General features: G+C 66.2%; 1 protein-coding gene across 6 annotated transcripts in view; it reads left to right on the top strand.

Annotated features, from left to right (window-relative positions):
- PTK2B (protein tyrosine kinase 2 beta) overlaps positions 1-22,570 on the top strand; it is a 30,537-nt gene that overhangs the window by 1,943 nt on the left and 6,024 nt on the right. For 2 of the 6 annotated variants that reach the window (XM_080584164.1, XM_080584165.1), the window contains exons 2-23: positions 12,713-12,960; positions 14,555-14,733; positions 14,835-14,922; positions 15,236-15,315; positions 15,564-15,626; positions 15,933-15,987; positions 16,714-16,854; positions 17,341-17,415; positions 17,537-17,638; positions 18,648-18,765; positions 18,962-19,001; positions 19,089-19,135; positions 19,395-19,448; positions 19,656-19,753; positions 19,851-19,935; positions 20,414-20,514; positions 20,600-20,715; positions 20,889-20,989; positions 21,073-21,162; positions 21,652-21,856; positions 22,029-22,137; positions 22,272-22,337. In XM_080584164.1, the coding sequence (XP_080440290.1) occupies positions 12,713-12,960; positions 14,555-14,733; positions 14,835-14,922; positions 15,236-15,315; positions 15,564-15,626; positions 15,933-15,987; positions 16,714-16,854; positions 17,341-17,415; positions 17,537-17,638; positions 18,648-18,765; positions 18,962-19,001; positions 19,089-19,135; positions 19,395-19,448; positions 19,656-19,753; positions 19,851-19,935; positions 20,414-20,514; positions 20,600-20,715; positions 20,889-20,989; positions 21,073-21,162; positions 21,652-21,856; positions 22,029-22,137; positions 22,272-22,337 (2,261 nt within the window). Of the gene's footprint in view, positions 1-80; positions 236-7,732; positions 7,851-8,209; positions 8,490-9,369; positions 9,658-12,712; positions 12,961-14,554; positions 14,734-14,834; positions 14,923-15,235; positions 15,316-15,563; positions 15,627-15,932; positions 15,988-16,713; positions 16,855-17,340; positions 17,416-17,536; positions 17,639-18,647; positions 18,766-18,961; positions 19,002-19,088; positions 19,136-19,394; positions 19,449-19,655; positions 19,754-19,850; positions 19,936-20,413; positions 20,515-20,599; positions 20,716-20,888; positions 20,990-21,072; positions 21,163-21,651; positions 21,857-22,028; positions 22,138-22,271; positions 22,338-22,570 lie in introns of those variants that run through there. The other 4 variants (XM_080584166.1, XM_080584167.1, XM_080584163.1 and 1 more) reach the window with 4 other exon arrangements.

Raw genomic sequence — 22,570 nt, 5'->3', positions numbered from 1 at the left:
GGCTGGGTGGGCAGGTGAGGGATCCCGCGGCCTTCCTCGCCTGCTGCCTCCTCTTCCTCCCGCCGGCCCCGGCGAGCCCTATCCGGAAGCGGGCGGCGGGGAGGAGTGGTTTCAGCACCGGTACCAGCCCGCGGGACACGCACCCGCCCGGGCAGCCCTCCTGCTGGCGAGGCTGCCGAGCTGCCCGCGGGGCCGGCCCGGGCGAAGGCATCCCCCTCCGCGCCCTTCCGCCAAGGTGAGCGCCGCCGCTCGCTTTCGGGGCGCCGGGCGAAGAAGCGGGGGGGACGCGGGGAGCCGAGGGAAGGAAGCTGGAGCGGGGCCGTTGTTTGTCCGTGCCGGGGGTGCTGGGGAAAAGCTGGGCCGTGGCATGCGCCGGGCGGCGGGGCGGGAGGTGCCGCTCTGCTATCTGCTGCCAGCTCACTGTTTGCCCAAGGGCAGGGCGGCTTCTCCCAGCGAGCCTCGAGAGGAGCAAGGGGGGAAGCCCGGGGACGGGAGCGTTGCGGTGCGAGGGGCTGATGCAACACCCCCGTGCTCGCAAGGTGCCGGCGGGCCCGAGCCCCGCTCTGCTTTGGGTGCCTCTCGTTGCAGTTTCTTTTTCCCCGGTGGGCCGGGGATGTGTCACCCGAGCAGGACACGCTGCTCCTCCGAAGCCAGCCCCGTCCGGGTGATGCAGGGAGTGAATCTGCCCACGTCCCCCGGGCGGGAAGGGTGTCCCCAGGGCCAGGTGCCCTGCGACTGGGGTGGGGAAGGGCACAGCGGGCTCGGGGTTGGGCTGGGACTGCCCGGAGGAGGTGGCAGAGCGGCGGTGAAATGGAGCAGCTGGGGAAGGCCGGGCACTTCAGCCACTTGGACGAGGCTCTGGTGTTACGGCGGGGAGGCGGGGACGGCTCAGCACTGGTCATATAGCCACTGTGAGGGTCCTCCTGCCCCCATCTTGACCCCAGACCGCCCAGCGCAGGGGCATTTCTAGGGCAAAATGGCCACAGGGCCCTGCAATCTGCTGGGGGGGCAGCCAGCTGCAGTGCCCCTCCGCATCCTTTACGTGTCCCTCCTCACCCTCCTGCTGCTGGAGGAGAGCCCTGGGGAAGGGAGATGTGGGGGCTTGGAGAGGAGCAGGGACAGCCCAGGACTGGCCCCGTTCTCACCCATAGCTCCTGCAGCCCGTCTGCACGGCATGGCAGTGCACCTCCTGGCACAGCATCCAGCCCGGGCGCCTGCCTGCTGCTGCTCCTCTGTGCCATAGGTGCACAGGACGAGCTGCAGGGGTCAGGTTTTTGGAGAGCCACGAGTGCCGGGACAGGAGAGGAAGGCGCACGGAGCTGGGGATGTCCCACGGGGGGCGCATGGGGCAGCTGTGCCGTGCGGGGGCACCCACGCAGGCTTCACGGCACGTCTCTGAAGGCCAGGCAGGGATGCACGCACAGCCCATGGTGTTGGTGTGTGTACGTGGCAGACGCAGGCTCAGCCTTGCTGGTGGTGCCTTGCACACGCTGGTGTGAAACCCAAGACACACACGTAGTGCGAGGGCGCGTGCGGGTCCGGCGTGCGGGGGCACAAGTGCCGCTGTCCCCAGGCTCTGCGTTTCCATGCCTTCGTGCTCAGCTGCTGTTAATGTTCAGCGTTTAGGCTCTTTCAGGCGGTGGGGGCTGGGGAGGCAACATCTGAATCATTTTGCTTTTTCCCTGGCACAGTTATTACTCACGAGGAGTAGATGGAGACGTGAACCTTCCCTGCGAAGCCTTCTTGCATTCCTGAATGCAAGCGTGCATACGCAGGTCTCCTCCTCCGCTGAGGCAGCCCGGGGAGCAGGAAGGCTAAAACCTAGGATGCTTGGCACAAAAATCACAGGGAGACATTTCCCTGGGGAAATTTGGGGGCAAAATTTGTTTATTTTCCATAGGAAAAATCCTTCCCAGGGGTGACTGCCTCTCTGGCTTGGCCATCTCTCTGCCGCCCCATGGGGCGGGGGCATCACGGCAAGGCCTCCGAGCTCTGTTTGGGGAAGCAGCTTCAAAGGGGAACAGGAACACGTCGTGTTCGAAACGCAGCTCCTGTGAGCCGGGGAAACCCCACAGCATTCAGCCATGTTTTTCACTTTGGGGCAGCGCAAATGCTTCGTGTTATAGAACAGTCCCAAAGTGCTTCCAGCACAACTCTGCTTCCCGCAGGGAAAACCCTGTGGCCTCATCCAGAGGGAGACTTCTCGTGGGCTCCCTGTGCAGCCACTGGAAAAACACAGCCTCTGGCTGGGCATGATTCATGTCATCCCGGGACACGAGCTGTGGCCTAGAAGTGTCCGCTTCCCCTGGGTGAAAAAGTTGCTGGGCGATGCTGTGCCCCGTGGAGGTGGCTTCCAGGGCGGTTACCAGCATCGTGTGCCCCGTTAGGAGATGCAGGAGAGCTCTGCTTCCTCCCTGCCCTCATCCCTCCCCGCAGGGCTTCCCAGCGCTCGTCCTGCCTCGCTCCCTGTGCCGCCCACGCAGCACCAGCCCCGGCGCCTTGCTCGCGCAGCTTCCATCGACTCCCGTTTCAGCACGAGAGCTGCCACGGCCAGGAGCTTCCAGGGTGAGCTGGCCCCCGCCTCGCTTCCTGGGCCTCTCTGTCTCCGAGCCGGGGCACGCTGCTGCTCACCTGCCGCACTGCACATCCGCCACGCTGCACACCCACCGCAACGCACAGCCACCACAATGCACAGCACCACAATGCACAGCCACCACAACGCACCCCCAGCCTGCTGCACCCCCAGCCTGCTGCACGCCTGCCCCGCTGTGCAACCGCGCCGTTGCACCCCTAGCACGCCCACCACCTTGCACACCTAGCACCCTGCACCCCTCTCCACGCTGCACCCTCCTCTCTCCCTGCTCGGCACCTCCCCGTCCAGCAGACGTCCGTTCCCTACGTGCAGGGGCCTGTTCCTTTTTTCGGGGCACGCAAGCAGGCTGTGACTGTCCCTGAGGCTTTCCCTGCCCCGGCTGAAGCCGGGCTAATGCTGTTGGTGCTGCTGAGTTACAGCTGGCAAGGGCTGGGGGCTGGATGGGGGGCTGGGGGGGCAGGTCGGGGCTCCCCCCGCAGTGACCCACAGCACCCAGAGCCGAGGCAGCAGCAGGGCCCTAGCAGAGGAGGAGGAGGAGGAGGAGGAGGAGGATGGGGGGGGATTTCCTGCAGCTCCGTCTGCCACTGCAGCCAGAGGCGAAATACCTGCGCCTGTCCCCACGGCCGGTTCCAGCCACAGGAGAGCGGCTGTGAGGGGAATTTCCACCTGGCAGGAGCTGGGGCCTTCTGCTGCCTGTTGTTATCTCCAGAGGCTGAAGCACCGAGGGATTTCAGACGGGAAATCCCCCCCCCCCTGCTTCCCAGGCCCTTCCCCTCGCAGAGATAGCAAAGGGCGCGCAGCCACAGGAATGCAGCGCCGCTGCCCACGGGCGACGTGGGAGCATCGCTGCCCCCCCCGTTTGGCAAAGCGAGAGCACTTCTGCCCCCCGTTTTACACAGTGAGTGCATTGCTCCCTCCGTTTTACAGAGAGAGCATTGCTGCCCCAGCCGTGGTGCTCGGAGACGGGGGGGCAGAAAGAAGCTGCCCCCATCCCGCAGGAGCCGTGCCGCTGGGCACGGGGGGCATTCGGGGCGCAGGAGGCCGGGTGCTCGCGGTGCCTCCCGGAGCAACCGCCAGGGAGACATTTAATTGAGGGCGGACGAGGAAAACCTTGAGTTTAAAACCTAGGGGCCGTGCACTGCAGGTCTGCTGGAAGAGTTTAAAAATCTCCCGGTTCGGGGGAGTTAAAGGCGAATAAACGTCGCGTTGTCCCTGCGCTGGTGTCCGCAGAGCGATGGGGGGCAAACAGTGGGAGGCACCCCTGGGGGTCGTTCAGCTTATTTCACTTTTTAAATGGCCTTTAAAATTTTATCTATTTATTTACTTTTAACAAAAAGGTTGGAAACTTTGTAAAGGGTAAAAACTTTGAGCTCTGGGGAGATCTTGTCCTGCGTAGGCCTGTGCAGCGGCGTGCCAGTGCGCACTGAAATGACTGATGACAGTAAAATAAAATGCTTAATTAAATTACAGAAATTAATTTCCCCCAATCTCAGCTGAATTCCCCCGAGGAACGCAAACTTCCCCACGTTTTGCAGACCCAAGCCCTGCTGAAAAGCGTGCTGGGCCGGCACGGCACTGCCATGGGGCCGTTCTGGTGCCGAGCCGCGCTGCGGCCGCCTGGGACGGCGCAGATAAAGCGAGGGGCACGGCGGGACCCGCTCGTGGGCACTGCCCACGTTTGTTCAGAGCACCCCGTGCCGGGGCCTGGCAGTTGGGAAAGGGACATGACTTTGGGAGGGGGCTCGGTGGTGGCTTCCGAGCTGGCGCTGGGTGCACGTTGCCCCGGGGAAGCCGCTGCGGGGCTGACCGAGGCCGGGGCTGCTCCAGGCTGCAGAGCCGCAGCTCGGGCATGAGCGCGGGGGACGGGATCGAATGCGCTGGGGGGGACCTGCAGCTTGGCACCCTCGGGGGTGATTTCTGCCCCTGACACAGCCTGCCCAGGGGGTCCTGGAGGAGCTGAGTTTCCCGAATAAAGCCGAGGTGGATCCGAGGAGGTTAATTAGTGCGAGCACCCACAGCTCCAGCAGAGACGGGTGCTGGGCGCTTCTGGTACCGGTGGGAGAGGAAGGACGAGCGCCGCTCTGGTCCGTGGACCCTGCATGTGTCGTGGCATGGTGATGCTGGCCACGTCCCACAGATGATTCCCCACACCAGCCCTGAGTATAGGGTGGGCTCCTGCCCCAGACCCTCTCCCCTCCCCCCAAAAAAAAGGAGGCAGGAGCAGCATCGCGCGGTACCCGCGGGTTGCCTGGAGACTGGGATGCCTAGCGACCGGCACCCGCCTGCCAAAACCGATGCTGAGAGCCCTCGGCTTCCTTCTCGCGCAGAAAGGTTACCGGGAAATACGCCCACCCTGTTCCCGGGAAGCTGTTCCCCTCCCCGAGGGGAGGCTTTGTGTGCTGCTCGGGGTTATTTTTAGCCTGGCGGCGCTGCGCCGGCTTCGGTGGATGGGTTCGGTCGGGAGGGTTGAGGCTGAGCCCTGCTGCTGCCCTGGTCCTGGTCTCAGCCCCGTGCTCCTGCATCGCCCCGAGGGGGGATCACCTCCAGCATCCCCCTGCTGCCCTCGGGGGCTTGCAGACCCCCCCAGCCTGACTTTGGGAGCTCTGCCAGGCCGTCGGCGTGCCTTTCCCTTCTACCGTTGCCACACCGACGTTCTTTGCTGGAGCTCCGTTGGGCTTGGGTTTGGTTGTGGAAATCCAAGAAAAAACCAACAGGCCAGGTGACAGTTGCATTATTAATTGTAAGAAAGAGGGGGGAGCCCCAGGACGACCCCCGTGATACAATGCAGGGTTAGGGCACCTCTGCAGGGCCCTGGGAGCCTGGCCCTGCAGTGGGATGGGCTGGAAGCCAGGCCCCCGAGCCTGGAAACTTTGGGGAGGGAAACATCCTGCTACTGCTCCTGATCACCTGAGGTTTTGATGGAAGATTGCCGTTTCCAAGCAGTCTGCTGCTGGAGGCTTTCAGGGGCAGCACACCTGGGGACCTCTGTGTGGCACGGCCGCAGGGCTGGCTTTGAGGACGGACCCTGCTGCCCACAAAGCCTGGGGGATGCTCGGGGGGGTCTCTTGCCCTGAAGCCCCGGGGGGCTTGCTGCTAGCTGGAGGAGCACGGAAAAGCTGATGGCTTTGGCATGGCAAAGGGACCGTGCTGTGGCATTTCTGGCCTGGAAGTCGTCCGTCAGTGTGGAGGCCAGCAGGGACTGTTGTGACAAACCTTGCGGCTGAGCTCTGGATAGAAACCACCCCGAGGAGGAGGCTGGGGCCACCCTGAAGCACTGGGGGTATGGGCTGTGAGGCTGCTCTGCCCGGGTGGAGGCAGCGGGAGCAGCCGGCAGGAGCTTGGCAGGGACATTTCGCCTCCGGGACCCCGTCCCTGCTGTGCACCCCATTGCCCGAGCACTCGGGGGGGGGGCTTGCTGCGCTCGCAGGGAGCCTGGTGGCGAGCTGTTCCTGCGCAGATGGCCCCGCCGCGTCCCCTCGCCAGCTCCATGCCGGGAACACGCAGATCTTTCCCCGTGCCTGAGTCACCCCCTCGGGGAGCTGCCGGCCGTGGGCGTCACGGCAGCTCGCCGCGCGTTATTCCTGATTCCCGGGAGCGTGCTGCCCCTACCGCCGTGCCCAGCTGCCTGGGTGCAGCCGGCAGCCACGGCACCGGGCTGGGAGGTGGGACGCGTGTCCCGGCACAGCCCTGAGCCCCAGAAACACCTGCACTGATGTTTTCCCCTTCTGAAAATGGGGGTGTGTTGGGGCGAGGGGGGGGATAATGCCCCTGCAGCACGAGAGGTGTCAGGTGGAAACGTGCTGGGACCCATCCTCGATGAGGTCGGGGGGTGCTTTTTGACCGCTGGCAGCGTTTTCGGTTGTGGTGGGGAGCTGGGGGGGGCGTCATCAGGGCTTGGTTTGGTTTGGGGTCTGCAAGCAGAGAGGACAGCACCCTCTTTACCTGCTCCAACCCCCCCCCCGGGGGCAGCCTGTCCCCACAGCTGGAGCTTGTGTCATTTCCTCTTGCTTTGCGAAATGGGCTTCCTCCGGGCCATCACGTGGCGGCCCCGCTCCCCGCGCTGCCCAAAGGGGCTGAGCGGGGCCAGCTGGGGCAGCAGCACCATCCTGCGCACCCCAACCCCGCTGCAACGGGACACTCGTCCCTGTGCCCCCGTCACCCCCTGGCCCTGGTGTCTGTGTCTTGCCTTCCCTGCCCGGAGAGGCAGCAGTCCCCAAGGCAGGGCATGGTGCCGGATGGGCTGCGCTCCCGTGGGGTGCCCCGAGCTGCACTGGGTCCAACTGGTGCAAAACCAGCCTGGGACAAATCCCCCGTGGGTGGGAGAAGGGGATGGGGACCGGGGGGGGATGTGCAAGGGGCTGGGGCTGGCGCACAAGTCCTTCGCTGGAGGTCTCAGCAGCACCCCGAGGCCACACAGGGCGGTTTTGTGTTCCCGACCCTGCGCCTGCAGCGGGGAGGTGAAATCCTGCTCGCCGTGCCCGCGGGGGACGGGGCTGGCGTGATGGATGGGAGCGGGGCAGGGCGGGTTTGGGGCAGGTATGGGGAGCAGACACCTGAGATAAGGCAGGGACCCGCAGGGAGGTGGGCTGCGGAGCGCCCGGCCCCACTCCCTGCTGCCGGCTCCGTCTGTACGGGGGCGAGGCTGGGGTCCTTGGGGTGTCCAGGGTCCCTCACCCTTTGCCCTGGGGCTGGCGGAAGGAAAGGGGAAACTGAGGCAAACAGGCTTGGTGCAGGGCTCTGCTGGGGACCTTCGGCAAGCCGCCCGGGGGCCCCAAAAAGCCCCCTTTATAAGGTGTGACCCGGAGGTGTGGGCGCTGCGCTGCTCTGCTCCAGGTGTCACCGCCACCAGAGCCCTGGGCTCCCGGCACCCTAACGCTCCCGCCGTGAGTCATTAAATACCTGCACGGATGGGGCAGGGCCGGGGTGGGGCGGGCAGCGCTGCGGGGCCCCCCCGCTTGTCCCCGGCCACTGGGATCTTGTCCCTGGCCATTGGGATCTTGTCCCTGGCCACTGGGATCTTGTCCCTGGCCACTGGGATCGCCACTCCCCGGGGTGCTCCGGGGGCACCTGGGCACGGAGCGCAGCGCTGCAGCCCCCGGGGGTGGGGGCAAGGGGCTGGGGGCTGCAATTTTGTTTTTTTTTTTGGGGGGTCCTGGAGCGGAGCAGGGAGCAGGCAGCATGGCTTGGGGCAGGACGCACTGGATGCTGGTGTGAGGAACGGAGCCCCCGGGCTTGGGACCCTCCTGGGGGGGCCGGGGTAAGTGGTGGGTCCCTGCTGCCCCTGCCCTTTGGGAGGAGGGGGGCTTGCAGCCCCTCAGCTGGGGGTGGGGGTTGGAAATGCGGCGGGTTTGGGGAGCTTTGGAGGAACTCTGGGGATGTGGGGTGCTGGGGGGGGGGGGTCTCCGCCAGGTGATGGCCATAGGAGGGGGCTGCATGGAGCGGGGGCAAGGGGGCTCTGCAGGGGGGCACGGGGCAGGACGGCGAGCGTGGGGCCGGAGCCGACTGGCCCAGGGTGAATTAGGGGGGCACAGCGGGGGGGGGGGGTCCTTGTTGCGGGGTCCCGCGGGTGGGCGGGGAAGAGGATTCCCCCCCCAGCACAGCACTGCAGGGGGCCGGGTGCTGCTGCCTGCCTCTGCTGCACACCCAAACCCCCGTCCCATGCTGTGTGGGGTGGTTGGGGGGGGGGGTGGGCGGCTGAGCCGTGCCTCAGTTTCCCCGCCGGTGCCATGGGCTGCAGCAGCCGTGCACGGCACGTGTGCGAGCGTGCCCGCGCGTGGGCTGCGTGCCGGGCACTATGCAAATGCCTCCGCACAGCCTCGCCAGCCACAGCAGGAAGAGGCAGCGCCGCCAGCACGGGCTCGGGGTGGGGATGCAGGGGACGGCCCCCCCACTTTCTGTAAGTGCCCCTCGCCTCCTGCTCCCCCCACCCACCCCCGGCTTCCCTGGGGGCAGCGTTGGGGGCGCAGACCCTCACCCCCTTGTGCTTGACCGGGGGGGGGGGGGTGGGCGGCGGGCTGAGCACGGGCAAACTCGTCACACCGAACTGGGGTGTCGGGGGGGGGGCTCAGCCCGTCCCTGGTGCACGGGGAACGTGTGGTCGGCCCCAGGGTTTGGGTAGGGCTGGGGGAAGCGGTGCCCCAGCGGGAAACTTTTCTGCGTCCCCAAAGCGAGTGGCAGCGACGCGAGAAACTTCCTGGTGCGCCCTGTGCCGGGGCCCTGGGTGGCTGGGTGCAGCGGGGGCGTTTCGGGGTGCCCCCGAGGAGACGGGAAGGGTCTGTGGGGGGGGGGGGCACACGGGCTGCGGGTTGGGGGTCTGGTGGCATTGCTGGGGGCGGCAAGGACTTGGTTTCGGTTCGGGGTGGCTTCTGTCCCTGCACCGGGCTGGGCTGTGTCCCCGCTGTCCTCACGTGCCACCGCTGTGCCAGGGGCAGAGCCAGGCTCCCGTGGGCCCTGTCCCCGTGCCAGAGGGGAGGTGAGCGGGCAGGGGTGGAAATACGGGGTGCTGCCCCCCCGTCTGCAGCCTGAAAATGAGGGGCTGTGTATGGCCAGGTCTAAGTGGGGCACGGCCACTCCGGAGAAGGGGTCCCGGGGGCGCCCAGCCAGCAGGGATGTGCCCTGGGGTGCTGTGCCTGCTTCCCGGCTCTTTTTTTTTTTGGGCATCTCATGCAGGTATGTGTGGGGGTGTGAGAGCGTGGGGTGCTCTGTGGGGTGCTCCCCACGTCACCCACCAGGGTAGGGACGCGCAGGCGACACCCAGCCCCGGTCCTGTCCCGTGGGCTCAGCCCCGCTGAAAGCGCAAGGGGACGCGTCGTGGGAATGGGGCTGGGGAAAGAAAACCGAAAATGATGAGAAAGTGGGGAGAAAGAAGAACCGAGCAAAGCATTTCTGCTGCGTGCACCCTGAGAAACGCCAGCGCGCCTCCCAGAGCTCTTCCCAGCCGAGAGCTGAGCTCTCCGGCCCTGTCCCCACCCCGACACCCCCAGGAGGGTGCCCCCGACACCCGGGGGACACGGGGCTCAGCCGTAGGTGTCCGGTGCTCGCAGGAGAAGCTGTTGTGCAGTTCGGTGAGGAGTTTGTGAATTTGGGGAGGGGGGGACACCGAGGGGCAGCGGGGGGCTGGCCGGCCCTCCTGGCTGGGAGGAGAGGTGTCGGCCGGGGGAGGGGGGGACCCAGCCTCTGCTGGGAGCTGAGGGGGGGGAGCAGCAAAACCCCAAGCAAACATTTCTGCCCTCAGTGCCGGGCCAGGCCGGGGGCTTGCTAATTCTGCTCGGCCCTATCGCTATTTCGATCTCGGTGAGCAGGAAGCAGGGGGCCAGCGCAGCGAGGCCGGGCGGCCGCAGCGCAGACGCTCTGCCCCGGTGCTGGTCAGGTACACCACGGCCACTGTGGGCGGGGGGCACCGGCTGTCCCCGCTCCCCACCCCCCCCCCCCAGCCCTCCTGGGGAGCAGGGGACCACAGGGTGCGTTGCTGCAGGGACGGGGGTTGTGGGAGGGCTCTGCAAAGGATGTGGGTTGCTGCGAGATCCTCCCCGCCTTGCTGTGAAGCGGAGAGAAAAAAAAATAAATTAAAAAAAAAGGGGGTGTGAAATGTGTGAGCGCACATGCACAAGCCCGTGCCCTTGGGCACGCAGCCCGTGATGGAGCTGGGGGTGCCCAGCTCAGCACCGCTGCCCTTCTCGTGCCTGGTCTCGTGCCCCAGTGTCCCACCAGCGTCTCGGCGACGCTCCAGCGCGGCCGCGGCGATGCGGAGCCTCCTCCTTCCCCATATCCCCGGGAGGAACCCGGGCTGTCCGTGCTGCTGCAGGACACCTCGCGCCGCTGCCAGCCGAGCCCTCCGTGCAGCTCCGAGAGCACCGGGCGTATTTTTAGGCCGGCGACTCAGTGTGGGGCTGCTTTAAAAAAGCCGAAGCTGCAGGAGCCGGCGGCACACAGCCCTGCGCGGGGCTGCAGCTGGAGCGGGGCCGCCTCTGAGCTCCCTGCAAATTACAGCACAAATCACAGAAACGAATGGGGAGGGGAAAAAAAAAACAATGGGGAGGAAGAAAAGCCACCGGCCAGCCTCGAAAATGCTTCCTGCGAGCAGCGCCTTGCCGTGCGTTTTCCTTGCCTTCCCCTGCTCGCCTCTCCTCAGCCGGTGCAAGGTGCGCGTTGGGGTTGCTCCTGCCCTGTCCCCAGCGGTACCAGAGGGTGTCGCATCCCCCTGGGCACTTTGGGGTTTGCTCTAACACCGTCCCCAGCTGTACCAGAGGGTGTCACGTCCCCCTGGGCACTTTGGGGTTGTCCCCGCACTGTCCCCAGCTGTACAACCCCACGGGCATGCTGCAGAGATCGGAGACCCCTCGAGTCCCACCCTCCCCGTCCCCTGGCACCTTTCAGATCCCCGTGCCACCTGCCTGGATCCGCAGGGCAGCCCCCCCTGGGTGTCCCAACATCCTCTCCAGCCCCCCTGTGCCTCCAGCCCTCCCTCGCCCCCTGCCCAGGGCAGGGACCCCCGAGCCGGGGCCGTTCCCCCGCGGCAGCCCGGGGGTGACGCAGGCGGGTTCGACCCGCGAGCAGCCGGGCTCCTGTTTGCAAACAGCCTCCTGCCTGTTAATCAGTAACTCGAGGGCCAAGCTCAGCAAGGGCTCGGACCCGGAAGGGGCCTGACGGGTGAATTTCCACGTTTATTGTTGCACGCCCAAAGATCAGCGTGGGGCAGCTGCTCGCAGCCTGCATTGGCCCCACGCACGGAGCAAGCGGCCCCAGGGCACGCAGGACAAGGCTTTCCCGTCCCTCCTGCCAGCCCTGCCCAGCTCACAGCCCAAACACCCCACAAAAAAAAAAAAAAAAAAACAAGATTTGGGATCTGCTTGGGATCATCCAAGATCCCATGCCCTGTTAGATCGACACAGGCTGAATATTAAATATTTTTTTTTCCAGTTTTTCTCGGTAAAACGAAAAAACTCAAACCACTTCCCCTCCAGCCTGAGGGACGTTTTCGAGCAGGCTACCAGTTTTGATGACCTCTAAAAATAAAAGAGCGAATCAATATAAAGAAGTATTTGCCCTTCCGCGTAGCGACGGGCCCGGGGTTGCTCTCTCCCCGTTCCGCTCTTGTCTCTGCGCGAAGCCCTCTGCTAAATTCGGCTCCGCTAGGAAGTCGCGCTGCGGGGCCCTGCGCTGCGCAGACTTCCGTGGCCCGCGGACGGAGGCACGGGGAGAAGCCTTCGCCCGCTTTTCTGGGGCCGTGGACGGAGGGAGGCAGGGGTGAGCGTGGGTCCGGGCGTGTGGGATGGAGGGCGAGGGGTGGCCACTGCACTGGGCGAGGGGAGGCTGCGCTGGGCGAGCTGGAGCCGGCGCTGATTGACGGAGCCCAAACCCCATGTGCGCGGCGGTGTCCGCGTGGGTGAGGGACAGCAGCGACCTGCTGGGGACACAAGTGTTGCTCCGAAGGTGCTGGGGATGCAGGGGTGTTGCTCTGGAGGTGAAAGGACACGGGGGTTTTGTTCCAGGGGTGCTGGGGACACAGTGGGGCTGCTGCTCCGGAGGTGCTGGGGACCCAGGGGTGCTGCTCTGGAGGTGACAGGGACACTTGGACATTGCTCTGGAGGTGCTGGGGACAGAGGGACACTGTTCCGGAGGTGCTTGGGACACCGAGGTATTGGTCTGGAGGTGCTGGCGGCACAGAGGAGGTATTGGGGACAGAGGGACACACTGTTCTGGAGGTGCTGGGGACACAAGTGTTGCTCCAGAGGTGCTGGGGACACAAGGGCACACTGCTCCAGAGGTGCTGGAGACACTGGGGTGTTGCTCTGGAGGTGCTGCGGACACGGGGACATTGCTCTGGAGGTGCTGGGGAGACAGGAACACTGTTTTGGAGGTGCTGGGGACACGGGGGTGTTGCTCTGGAGGTGCTGGAGACACAAGGACACTGTTCCGGAGGTGCTGGGGACACGGGGGCGTTGCTCTGGAGGTGCTGGGGACACAGGGACACACAGTTCCAGGGGTGCTGGGGACACGGGGATGTTGCTCTGGAGGTGCTGGGGACACAGAGGAGATGCTGAGGACACACAGGTCCTGCCTGGAGGTGCTGGGTCAGGGCGCAGCTGGTGCTCAGTGGCCGTGTGTGTCTCTCCGCAGGGAAGGGATGCTCAGCTCCTAGCGCCCCGGGCGTGCTGAGGATGTCGGCCGTCCCCGAGCCCCTGGGCCGCCCGCGGAGCAGCTCCTTCCGCAGCCTGGGCGGGACGCTGGAGGCCACGCTGGGCATGGGGCCGCTGGAGGCGGACCGGGAGGAGATGCGCATCCTCAAGGTGTGCTTCTACAGCAACAGCTTCAACATGGGCAAGAACTTCAAGCTGGTCAAGTGCCCAGTGACGACGGAGATACGGGTACGTGGGGGGGGGGGGGGGGGGGGGGGCACACGGGGCCGGGGAGGGCATGGGGTGGGGAGGGGGGCACTTTGTCCGTCTGGCATCAGGGCGAGCTCCCGGCAGGAGCCTTTCCCCCAGCTTGGTAGCCCCCAGAGCCCCTTGGCTCCACACCCTGGGGGGCAGAGAGAGGATCAGGGCATCCCCAGCAGCCCAGCTTGGAGAGGGCGAGGGCTCCTCAGCCCCGCTGTCAGTTCCTGCAACGGGGCTCAGCCCCACCGAGTCGCCCTGCCCCCTTTGCGGACAGCAAAGAGGAGTTTGGCCGTGGCTCATCCTGCCATGGAGGGGGCGCTGCGTTCGGGTGCTGTGGGGATGGTTTCCAGCATCCCGGGGGGGATGTGGGTGCAGGGGGTGATGCTGCTCCTGCTCGGGGGGCAGCACACTGCGGGAAGCCCCGGTAGAGGGACCAGAGCGCAACTGAGCTGGGGGGGTCGCTCCTGGCACATCCCCTCCTCCTGTCCCTGGGAGAAGCTCGTGGCATGGCAGAAGGGCTTGGAGACGAGCACAGGAGTGGTTGGAGAAGGCGAGGACTCATCAGGAGATGCCTCTGGGGAATGCAAGTGAGGACAATGAAATGGAGATGGTCTGGCTGTCCACTGTGCCACGCACAAGGGGTGGGATGCGGGTCGCTCCTCCCCAGGGCGAGCTGGGCCATCACCGAGGCCAGAAATTGCTGTGGCTTCTGGCAGGACAAGCTCGGGGACAGAACTTCCCTGAGGGCTCCTGATGGCTTGAACACCATGTCTGGATTTGGAGGTCTTGAAGATACAAGTAGCTGGAGACCAGGAGGTTTTATTTCAGAAGGACTTGGCCTGGCCCATGGACCTAAACGCAGCCGCCAGCATTTCACACCTCCCCAAGCAAGACGCGGCGATCACAGCAAGGCACAGCTTGGGCTGTGCCATCAGCCGTCACCTTGCGCTTGCTTTTTGGCCTCCAGCCGGAGAGCAGAGGCCAGGCAGGAGCTGCAGGGCCGTGCGTGCCGCCCCGCTGTCCCCACACCCGTGGGCACGGTGCCCGCGGTGTCGGCCGCGGCGAGGACGGGGCGAGGAAGCGCCCACCCTGACAGCTTGCCCACAGCACATCGGGGCAGCTCTGCTCAGGTGCCAGGCTGGAAACGACCCGCTCAGGCTTTTGTCCTCCAGCAACACCCCAAAAAATCGGGCACGTTTAGGCTGTGTGGCTGCAGAGCAGGCTGGGCGCTTCTCCGGAGCTCGAGCGGCGGCTGCGGGGGCTGAGCACGGGGCTGTGCTTGCAGCCGTGCTGGGTTTCCTCCTCGTGGCTGAGCTTGGCTGGAGCTCATCTGCAGACCTTGGCAGCCTGGTGTCAAGTCCGTGGGGCAGGTGGCGATAGCAGTTTGGGCTCACGGTGCCTGCGTGCGAGGACACGCCGCGCTGCGAGGGTGCCCACGCTGAAACCGCGGCAGCTCTGAGCCGGAGCTGGCTGCAGGAGGCACCGCGGCGGAGGGGACACGAAGGGGGACGGGGCTGGGGGAGGGTCCTGGGGGCCTGCAGGGGGCTGAGCCCCGCTCCTCCCTGCCCCATCCCGTCCCCAGGAGGTGATCAAGTCCATCCTGGTGAGCGGCCGCATCGGGCCCGACATCAAGCTGGCCGAGTGCTACGGGCTGCGCCTCAAGCACGTCAAGTCGGACGAGATCCACTGGCTGCACCCCGAGCTGACGGTGGGCGAGGTGCAGGAGAAGTACGAGTGCCTGCACCTGGAGGCCGAGTGGAGGTAGGGGACGGAGCCCTTGGCTTGGGGTTTGGGGGGGGGTCCCTCTCCGTGCCCCCAGCCCGCCCATGGGGACCTCACCGGGGGCTGTCCCTTGCCTCCAGGTACGACTTGCAGATCCGCTACCTGCCCGAGGACTACATGGAGCGCTTCACAGAGGACAGGACCACGCTGCTCTACTTCTACCAGCAGGTCCGAGGCGGCCCTGGGGGTCCCCCAGCACCGGGGGCATCGCCTCCTGGGGAGCCCAGCACACGTGGGTCCCCATACCCGGGACCTTGCAGCCCTGTACCTTCACCCTGCCTCACCCTGGGCTGTGGACCCCCCCCACCCCCCAGCCTGCAGCCTGCAGGACCCCCCCCCATGGTCCCATCCTGTTGTGCCCCCAACCATGGCAATAAATCCCCTCCCCTCGTCCCGGGTCAGGATGCGGGAGCGCGTGGACCCTTGGGGATGCACGTGGCATCCCCTCCACACCCTGACCTCCATTTCTCCCCCCCCCCAGCTCCGAAGCGAGTACATGCAGAACTACGCCAGCAAGGTGAGCGAGGGCATGGCCCTGCAGCTGGGCTGCCTCGAGCTCAGGTACGTGCCCCTGGGGTTTTGGGGGCGCAGCGGGGGGCTGGCAGGATGGGTGCCGCAGCGCTGGCAGCGGGGCCGCGGAGCAGCCGGGAGGGTTTTGGGGTGGCAGCAGCGGGAAGGGGCTTCCAGAGCCCTGCACGGGGGGGGGGGGGGCTGTGCACTAAGGGGAAGGATGTGGAGGGGGGGATGTGGGGCGGGGGGGACGCGTGGCGATGCATGGGTGGCCGTCTGATATCACTTTGTTCTCGCAGGAGGTTTTACAAGGACATGCCCCAAAACGCGCTGGACAAGAAGTCCAACTTCGAGTTCCTGGAGTGAGTAGGCACAGCCTGCCCCACGGCCCCGGGGTCTCCCAGAGAGACCCCCGCAGCCCCCCGCCCCTCACCCACCCCCTTCCAGCCTGCACTAGGGCTCCCCAGGTGGGCCTTCAGCCCCGAGCCTCCTCATCCTCCCACAGCCATCACCTTGCTGGTGTGGGGTGTGGGGGGGAAGCTCCCCAAGGAGCACCCCGCCACCCCGTGCACCCCCTGCTCCCCGCTTTGCTGGTGTCCCCCTCCCATGCGTTACGGGTCCGCAGCCCCCGCGGGGCCGTTAACGCACGCGGGGTCTCTGCTCCCCAGGAAGGAAGTGGGCCTGGACCTCTTCTTCCCCAGCCAGATGCAGGAGAACCTGAAGGTGAGGGGCGTGCACCTGGGGGGGGGGGCTGAACGCCTGCACGCAGGGCTGGGCGCACGGTGTGGGTGCACACATGGGTGCCTGGGGGTGTCCGTGTGTGCGCATCAAGGCGTGTGTGGGGAGGTGCATGTACGTGTGTGCGTTTGCACGCGGGTAAGTGGCTTTGCACAGGCTTCTGGGGGTGTTTCTGCATAGACACGTGTATGTGTGCACACGTGAGTGGCCGTGTGCGTACGGGTGTGACATGCATAGCGTGTCTGCTGACAATGTGAGGGTGTGTCTGAATGCACACGCGTGTGTACATGGGTTTCATGCGTGTTTCATGCGCGTGTTTCATGCACACCCGTGCATTTCTGCCCACGCGGTGTACCTGCAGGAACACACGTGTCCATACGTATGCGCACACAAGCATGGCCACGTGTGCAAGGGTTGGCTTGCACACACACGCATGCACGTCTGCCCACACTCGTGTGCATGTCAGGCTGCACACACAGGGAGGTGTGCTGGCATGCACACGGCTGTGCACACACGTGTGGATGCACGTGCCTGTGCACACAGACTCCTGCTCGTACCTGCAGGTGAGCACGTGGGTGCCCACGTGCCCTGGTGTGTCTGTGTGTGTACGCACGTGTCCATGCACGCAGCCCAGCACCCCGTGGCACCGGTCAGGTCCCCGCTGCGTGCCAGGCGCCCTCCCGCCGTGGCTAGCAGCCGCTCTGCCCGCAGCCCAAGCAGTTCCGCAAGATGATCCAGCAGACCTTCCAGCAGTACGCGCTGCTGCGCGAGGAGGAGTGCATCCTCAAGTTCCTCCACACCCTCGCCACCTTCGCCAACATCGACCAGGAGAGCTACCGCTGCGAGCTCGTCGTGAGTCCACGGGAGGGGACGGGGACCCCGGTGCCAGGGTGGCACTGCAGGACGGGGATGCTGCAGCCTCCATCACAGGCTGGCAGCTGGGGCTGCACACACCGTGCCCTTAAACGCAGCCAGGTCCGGGTGAAAATGCCCCCCCTGTGCACAGCGCGGGTGTGAGCACCCACCCAAAGCATCCTCCAACAGGGTTTGGGGCTGCTCAGAGGTGACGGTGTGGCCAAAGCCACCCAGCTGGGGGGACACGTGTGGGCTGACGGGGGTGCGAGCCGGTGCCTGAAGGTTGCTGAAGGTGGAGAAGTGCCCGCGCCGGGCTCCTTGCCTTGCACCATCTCCCCCTCGCCTTGGAGCTCGCCCCTCTCCAAGCCCCTCCTGGAGGTGGTCTCTCTGGGCTGTCACAGAAAATGAGGGAGGGGGGGGGGCTGGCTTTTGGGGGAGAACCCCACAAAATTCACATCCTCTGTCTGCTCCCCATCCCTGCAGCAAGGGTGGAACATCACGGTGGACCTGGTCATCGGGCCCAAGGGCATCCGGCAGATGACGAGCAAGGAAGCCAAGGTAGGGGCACGCACTGGGGGGAGGTCCCTGGGAAAAGGGGGCGGCTGGGGGGGGGATGTGAGGACCCCCCCGAGGGTGAGCACGGGGCTCTGACAGCGCGGGGCTCTGCCTCTGTCCGCAGCCCACCTGCCTGGCCGAGTTCAAGCACATCAAGTCCATCAGGTGCTCCAGCGTGGAGGAGGGCAGGGCCGTGCTGCAGCTGGGGCTCAGCGGCACCCCCCAGGTGAGGGGGCCCAGGATTGGGGCTGGGAGGGGGGGGACACACACTTGCGGGGCTTTATGGGTGGGATGGGGGTGCCCGTGGGATGGCAGCTCTTCCCTGCAGGACCTGGCAGACAGCCCTGTTCCCGCCTGGAGCTGCAGCTGGGGGGGCTCTGCCCCCAACCAGAGCCCACCCAAAGTGCCCGGGGTGCCCTTGTCTGGGGGGTTTTGGGGCTGGGGTGCTTGCAGTGATGTTGCTGGGGAGCTCGGGGTCTGCTGCAGTGTGGGGAGATGGTGTCCAAGCCATCCCAAGGGGGAGAGGAGGGGGACCCATCCCCATCTCCATCCCCATCCCCATCCCCATCCCCATCCCCATCTCCATCCCCATCCCCATCCCCATCCCCATCCCCATCCCCATCCCCATCCCATCCCCATCCCCATCCCCATCCCCATCCCATCCCATCCCATCCCATCCCCATCCCCATCCCCATCCCATCCCATCCCCATCCCATCCCATCCCCATCCCCACCCCATCCCCATCCCCATCCCCATCCCCATCCCCATCCCCATCCCATCCCATCCCCATCCCCATCCCCATCCCCATCCCCATCCCCATCCCCATCCCCATCCCCATCCCCATCCCCATCCCCATCCCCATCCCCATCCCCATCCCCATCCCCATCCCATCCCCATCCCCATCCCCATCCCCATCCCCATCCCCATCCCCATCCCCATCCCCATCCCCATCCCCATCCCCATCCCCATCCCCATCCCCATCCCCATCCCCATCCCCATCCCCATCCCCATCCCCATCCCCATCCCATCCCCTTCCCATCCCCATCCCCATCCCCATCGCCATCCCATCCCCATCCCCATCCCCATCCCATCCCATCCCCATCCCCATCCCATCCCATCCCCATCCCCATCCCATCCCATCCCATCCCATCCCATCCCATCCCCATCCCCACATCCCCCCACCCCTCAGCTCGGGGGGGGGGCAGCCCCTCACCCATCCCTGCGTCCTCCCCCAGTCCCTGTCCATCAAGACGTCGTCGCTGGCCGAGGCGGAGAACATGGCCGACCTCATCGACGGCTACTGCCGGCTGCAGGGGGGCCTGGAGACCTCCCTCATCGTCTTCCCCAGGAGAGGTGGGTGCCCTGCGGGACGGTGGCGTTTCCAGGTGGCCGGACCCCTCCCCAAAACCATCCCAAAATATCATGGGGAGCTGGGGGGTGCCTGCCCTTCTGCTCCTGGAGGGGCGAGGGGAAGGCTTTGGGGGGGGGGGTGTCCCACCACCAGCCAGGGTGACGTGGCTGGGAGGTGACCGCCGCTGTCCTCCTGCAGAAAGGGAGAAGAGGAGCAGCCTGCCGCGGATCCCCAGCCCGTGAGTAGTGCACGGCCCCGCGGGGGGGGTCGGGACCCCCGCCCTTACCCCAGCCCCGCTGCCTGACCCCGTCCTCCCACCCCGCAGGCACCTGGAGGAGCGGCACTCGGTGCTGGCCGACAGCGTGAGCGTGGGTGAGTCCGGGGGCTCTCCTGCCTCCCCCCCCCAGCCTGGGGGCACCCAGTAGGTGTTGGAAGGCGGGGGGGGTTGTGATTTGGTGCAGCGGTGCTTGGCCGGTGAGCAGGGATGCAGCCGAGCATCCCGGGGGGAGGGTGCGCCGGCGTCCTGCCGTGCCCCCAGGGCAGCTCCAGGCTGGGTGGCTCGGGCACTGAGGGCCAGATCCTGCCTGGGGCGCTGCCTGCACCACTGCCCCTACCCTCCTTCTTGCCCTAGACTCCGATATTTACGCTGAAATCCCCGACGAGTCCTCAAGACCGAGGTCTGGAGGTGGGTGTCACCCCCGGGTGCCTTCCCACCCATCGGCCCCGTCTCCCACCCCGTCCCCACCACCCCAAAACCGGGAGCGAAGTTTTGCCCTCGCTGCCCACCTTGCTTCCCTGGGGGGGGTCTGCGCTGTGGGGCAGGACCCCTGGCTCTCAGCGTGGGGCCGTGCCCGGGGAGGTGGCACCCACCGGTGCGCCCTCGTCCCTTCAGTGCAGCACTACGGGATCTGCCGCGAGGACGTCACGCTGGGCAGGATCCTGGGGGAAGGCTTCTTCGGAGAGGTGTACGAGGGCACCTACACCAACCCGGTGGGTGTGCTGTGCTCCCCCCCACCCCCCGTCCCTGCCCGCCTCCTTTACACCCCCGGGGGGAGCGGGGTCGAGCTGCCCCTGCCTCTCCTTGCAGAAGGGGGAGCGGGTCAACGTGGCCGTGAAGACCTGCAAGAAGGACTGCAGCCCCGAGAACAAAGACAAGTTCCTGAGCGAGGCGGGTACGCCGGGAGGGGGGGGGGGGGCGCTGATCTTTGGGGTTCCCCTGCAGCAGCCTGTGCCCCGTGGGGCACGGGGGGCAGCCCGTGGGGTGGCTGCACTGCTGGGGTGCGAGTCAGGGCTGTCCCCCCCCTGCCTGGGGACACATTGCCACTTAAATGCGGAGCAGAGCAGCTGGAGGAGGGGGTCCTGTGCGCTCCCCCCGTGCCGTGGCCGTTGCCCCAAATACCCGTTTTGTGGGAGAGGGGAGGAAAAGCTGCTCAAAGCTTGCTGAGAGCAGGTGGGCACCATCTGTGCGTAAACCCGTGGGAGCCCCAGCCCTGCTGCAGGCATTGGGATCTCCCCGGCAAGTCCTCGGCTGCTCCATCTCCGGCTTCACAGCGCAGAGTTGCCCCCGCACCCTTGGGTGGGGTTTGGGCTCCCGGAGGGTCCCCCCCCCCCCCCCCCCTTTGCGGGGTGGCTGAAGAGGTCTCCCCGCAGTGCTGATGAAGAAGCTGGACCACCCGCACATCGTGAAGCTGATCGGCATCGCGGAGGAGGAGCCCACCTGGATCATCATGGAGCTCTACCCCTACGGGGAGGTGCGGGGGGCTGGCGCTGCGGGGACCCCCACCCGCCTCGGTGCCGCCCTTTCAGCCCCTGACCCCCGTCCCCGTCCCCTTGCAGCTGGGGCAGTACCTGGAGCAGAACAAGCACTGCCTCGCCGTGCCCACGCTCATCCTCTACGCGCTGCAGATCAGCAAGGCCCTGGCCTACCTGGAGGCCATCAACTGCGTGCACAGGTAGGGTGGGAAGCAGCGGGGCTGGGGGGGGAGGCAGATGGGGGGAGTGGGACCATGCAAAGGCAGAGGCTGGGGAGTGCTCTGCAGACCCATTTTTTTGGAGCTGGAGGAGCGGGTTGCTGCGGGCTGGGGGGGTCCAGCCCTTCTCCGCAACCAAGGGTCTCTCCTCGCAGGGACATCGCTGTGAGGAACATCCTGGTGGCCTCCCCGGAGTGCGTGAAGCTGGGCGACTTCGGGCTCTCCAGGTACATCGAGGACGAGGAGTACTATAAAGGTAAGGGGAGCGCGGGGGCCCGGGGCTCGCTCCAGCCCCTCTGCAGCCACGAGCGCGGCCTCTGACTGCCTCCCCCCCCGCAGCGTCCGTCACCCGTCTCCCCATCAAGTGGATGTCCCCCGAGTCCATCAACTTCCGACGCTTCACGACGGCCAGCGACGTCTGGATGTTCGGTGCGTGGTGGGACGGGGACGAAGCGGGTCCTGGGCACATCCCGGGGCACCGTCCTGCTGCAGGGGGACAAATCCTGCCCCGGCACGGGGGTGTTACTCAGCCTTGGGCAAAGGCACCCTAGGAAAGGGCTCCTGGGGCAGAGCTCCCTGCAGTCCAACCATTACCAGCGGCCTTTTAAATTCAGGATGCTCATGGGGCTCGGTTAAACTCAGCAAGCATCCGTCTCCCCGCCTTTACGCCCATCCCCATGGCCTCTGGCACTTGTCTGTCTGTCTGTCCATCCCCAGTAGCAGTAAGCAGGAGCTCGGCTCCTTGCAGCCCCCCGGCAGAGCTGGAAGCCCTGTGCCAGGGGACGAGAAGGCCAAGTGCCCCACGACCTTCCGCAAAGCCTGGCACTGCCACCGGCTCCCCAAGACCCCAGGGCGAGGGGCTGGTCCCCAGGGCGCTCGCTCCAGCATCAGCCGTGGGTGTTCCCCTGCACCCCGCAGCCGTGTGCATGTGGGAGATCCTGAGCTACGGCCGGCAGCCCTTCTTCTGGCTGGAGAACAAGGACGTGATCGGGGTGCTGGAGAGGGGCGACCGCCTGCCCAAGCCCGACCTCTGCCCGCCCGTCCTCTACACCCTCATGACGCGCTGCTGGGACTACGACCCCAGCGAGAGGCCCAAGTTCAAGGACCTGGTCTGCAGCTTGAGGTGAGCAGGGAGGCAGCAGGGGAGGTTTCGGGTCCCGTGCGTGCACCGTGGTCCTTTCCCTCAGCTCTCCCCATCCCTCCTCGCTCCCTCCTGTTTTCCACCCCCATCCCGCCCGTGCGCCCCCCTGTCCCTGCTGCGGGGGGCTGTGACAACCCTTTCTTCTCCCCCGCAGTGACATTTACCTGATGGAGAAGGAGCTGGCCAAGGAGCAGGAGCGGAACAACCGCCACCGGCCTCCCAAAATCTTGGAGCCGCCGTCCTTCCAGGAGCCGCCCCCCAAGGTGCGGAGAGGGCAGAGCCCGGCGCGGGCAGGATGCTGCAGGGCTCTCACCTGCCCCGTGCCCTGACCCAAGGATGCGCTGCCAAAACGGGGCGTCCCCAGGCTTGCACCCAGCCTGCTTTTCTCCCCCTGCAGCCCAGCAGACCCAGGTACAAACCTCCGCCCCAGAACAACCTCCTGGCTCCCAAGCTGCAGTTCCAGGTAAGGCTGCGCGGCCACAGCAGCCCGTGGGGGCCCGACAAGGGCTTGATGCCAGGAAGCCTTGCCTGGTGCTCCAGCCCTTGGTAGATGGAGGCTTTCGGGACCCAGAGTGCCAGCAGGACAGCTCAACGCTTCGGGCTCAGCCCTGCCCGTGTCTTGTCCCTGCCTCGGGGCTCGGAGAGCGGCTTTCTCCCCAGGGCAGGGCGGTTTGCACGCTCCCAGCAGCCGGTTTG

Source organism: Anser brachyrhynchus (genome assembly GCF_964034855.1).
Source record: "Anser brachyrhynchus genome assembly, chromosome: 3".
In the NCBI taxonomy this organism is placed as follows: Eukaryota; Metazoa; Chordata; class Aves; order Anseriformes; family Anatidae; genus Anser; species Anser brachyrhynchus.
Note: the sequence above shows the minus strand (reverse complement) of the source record. Positions and strands in the feature narration are given on the sequence as shown.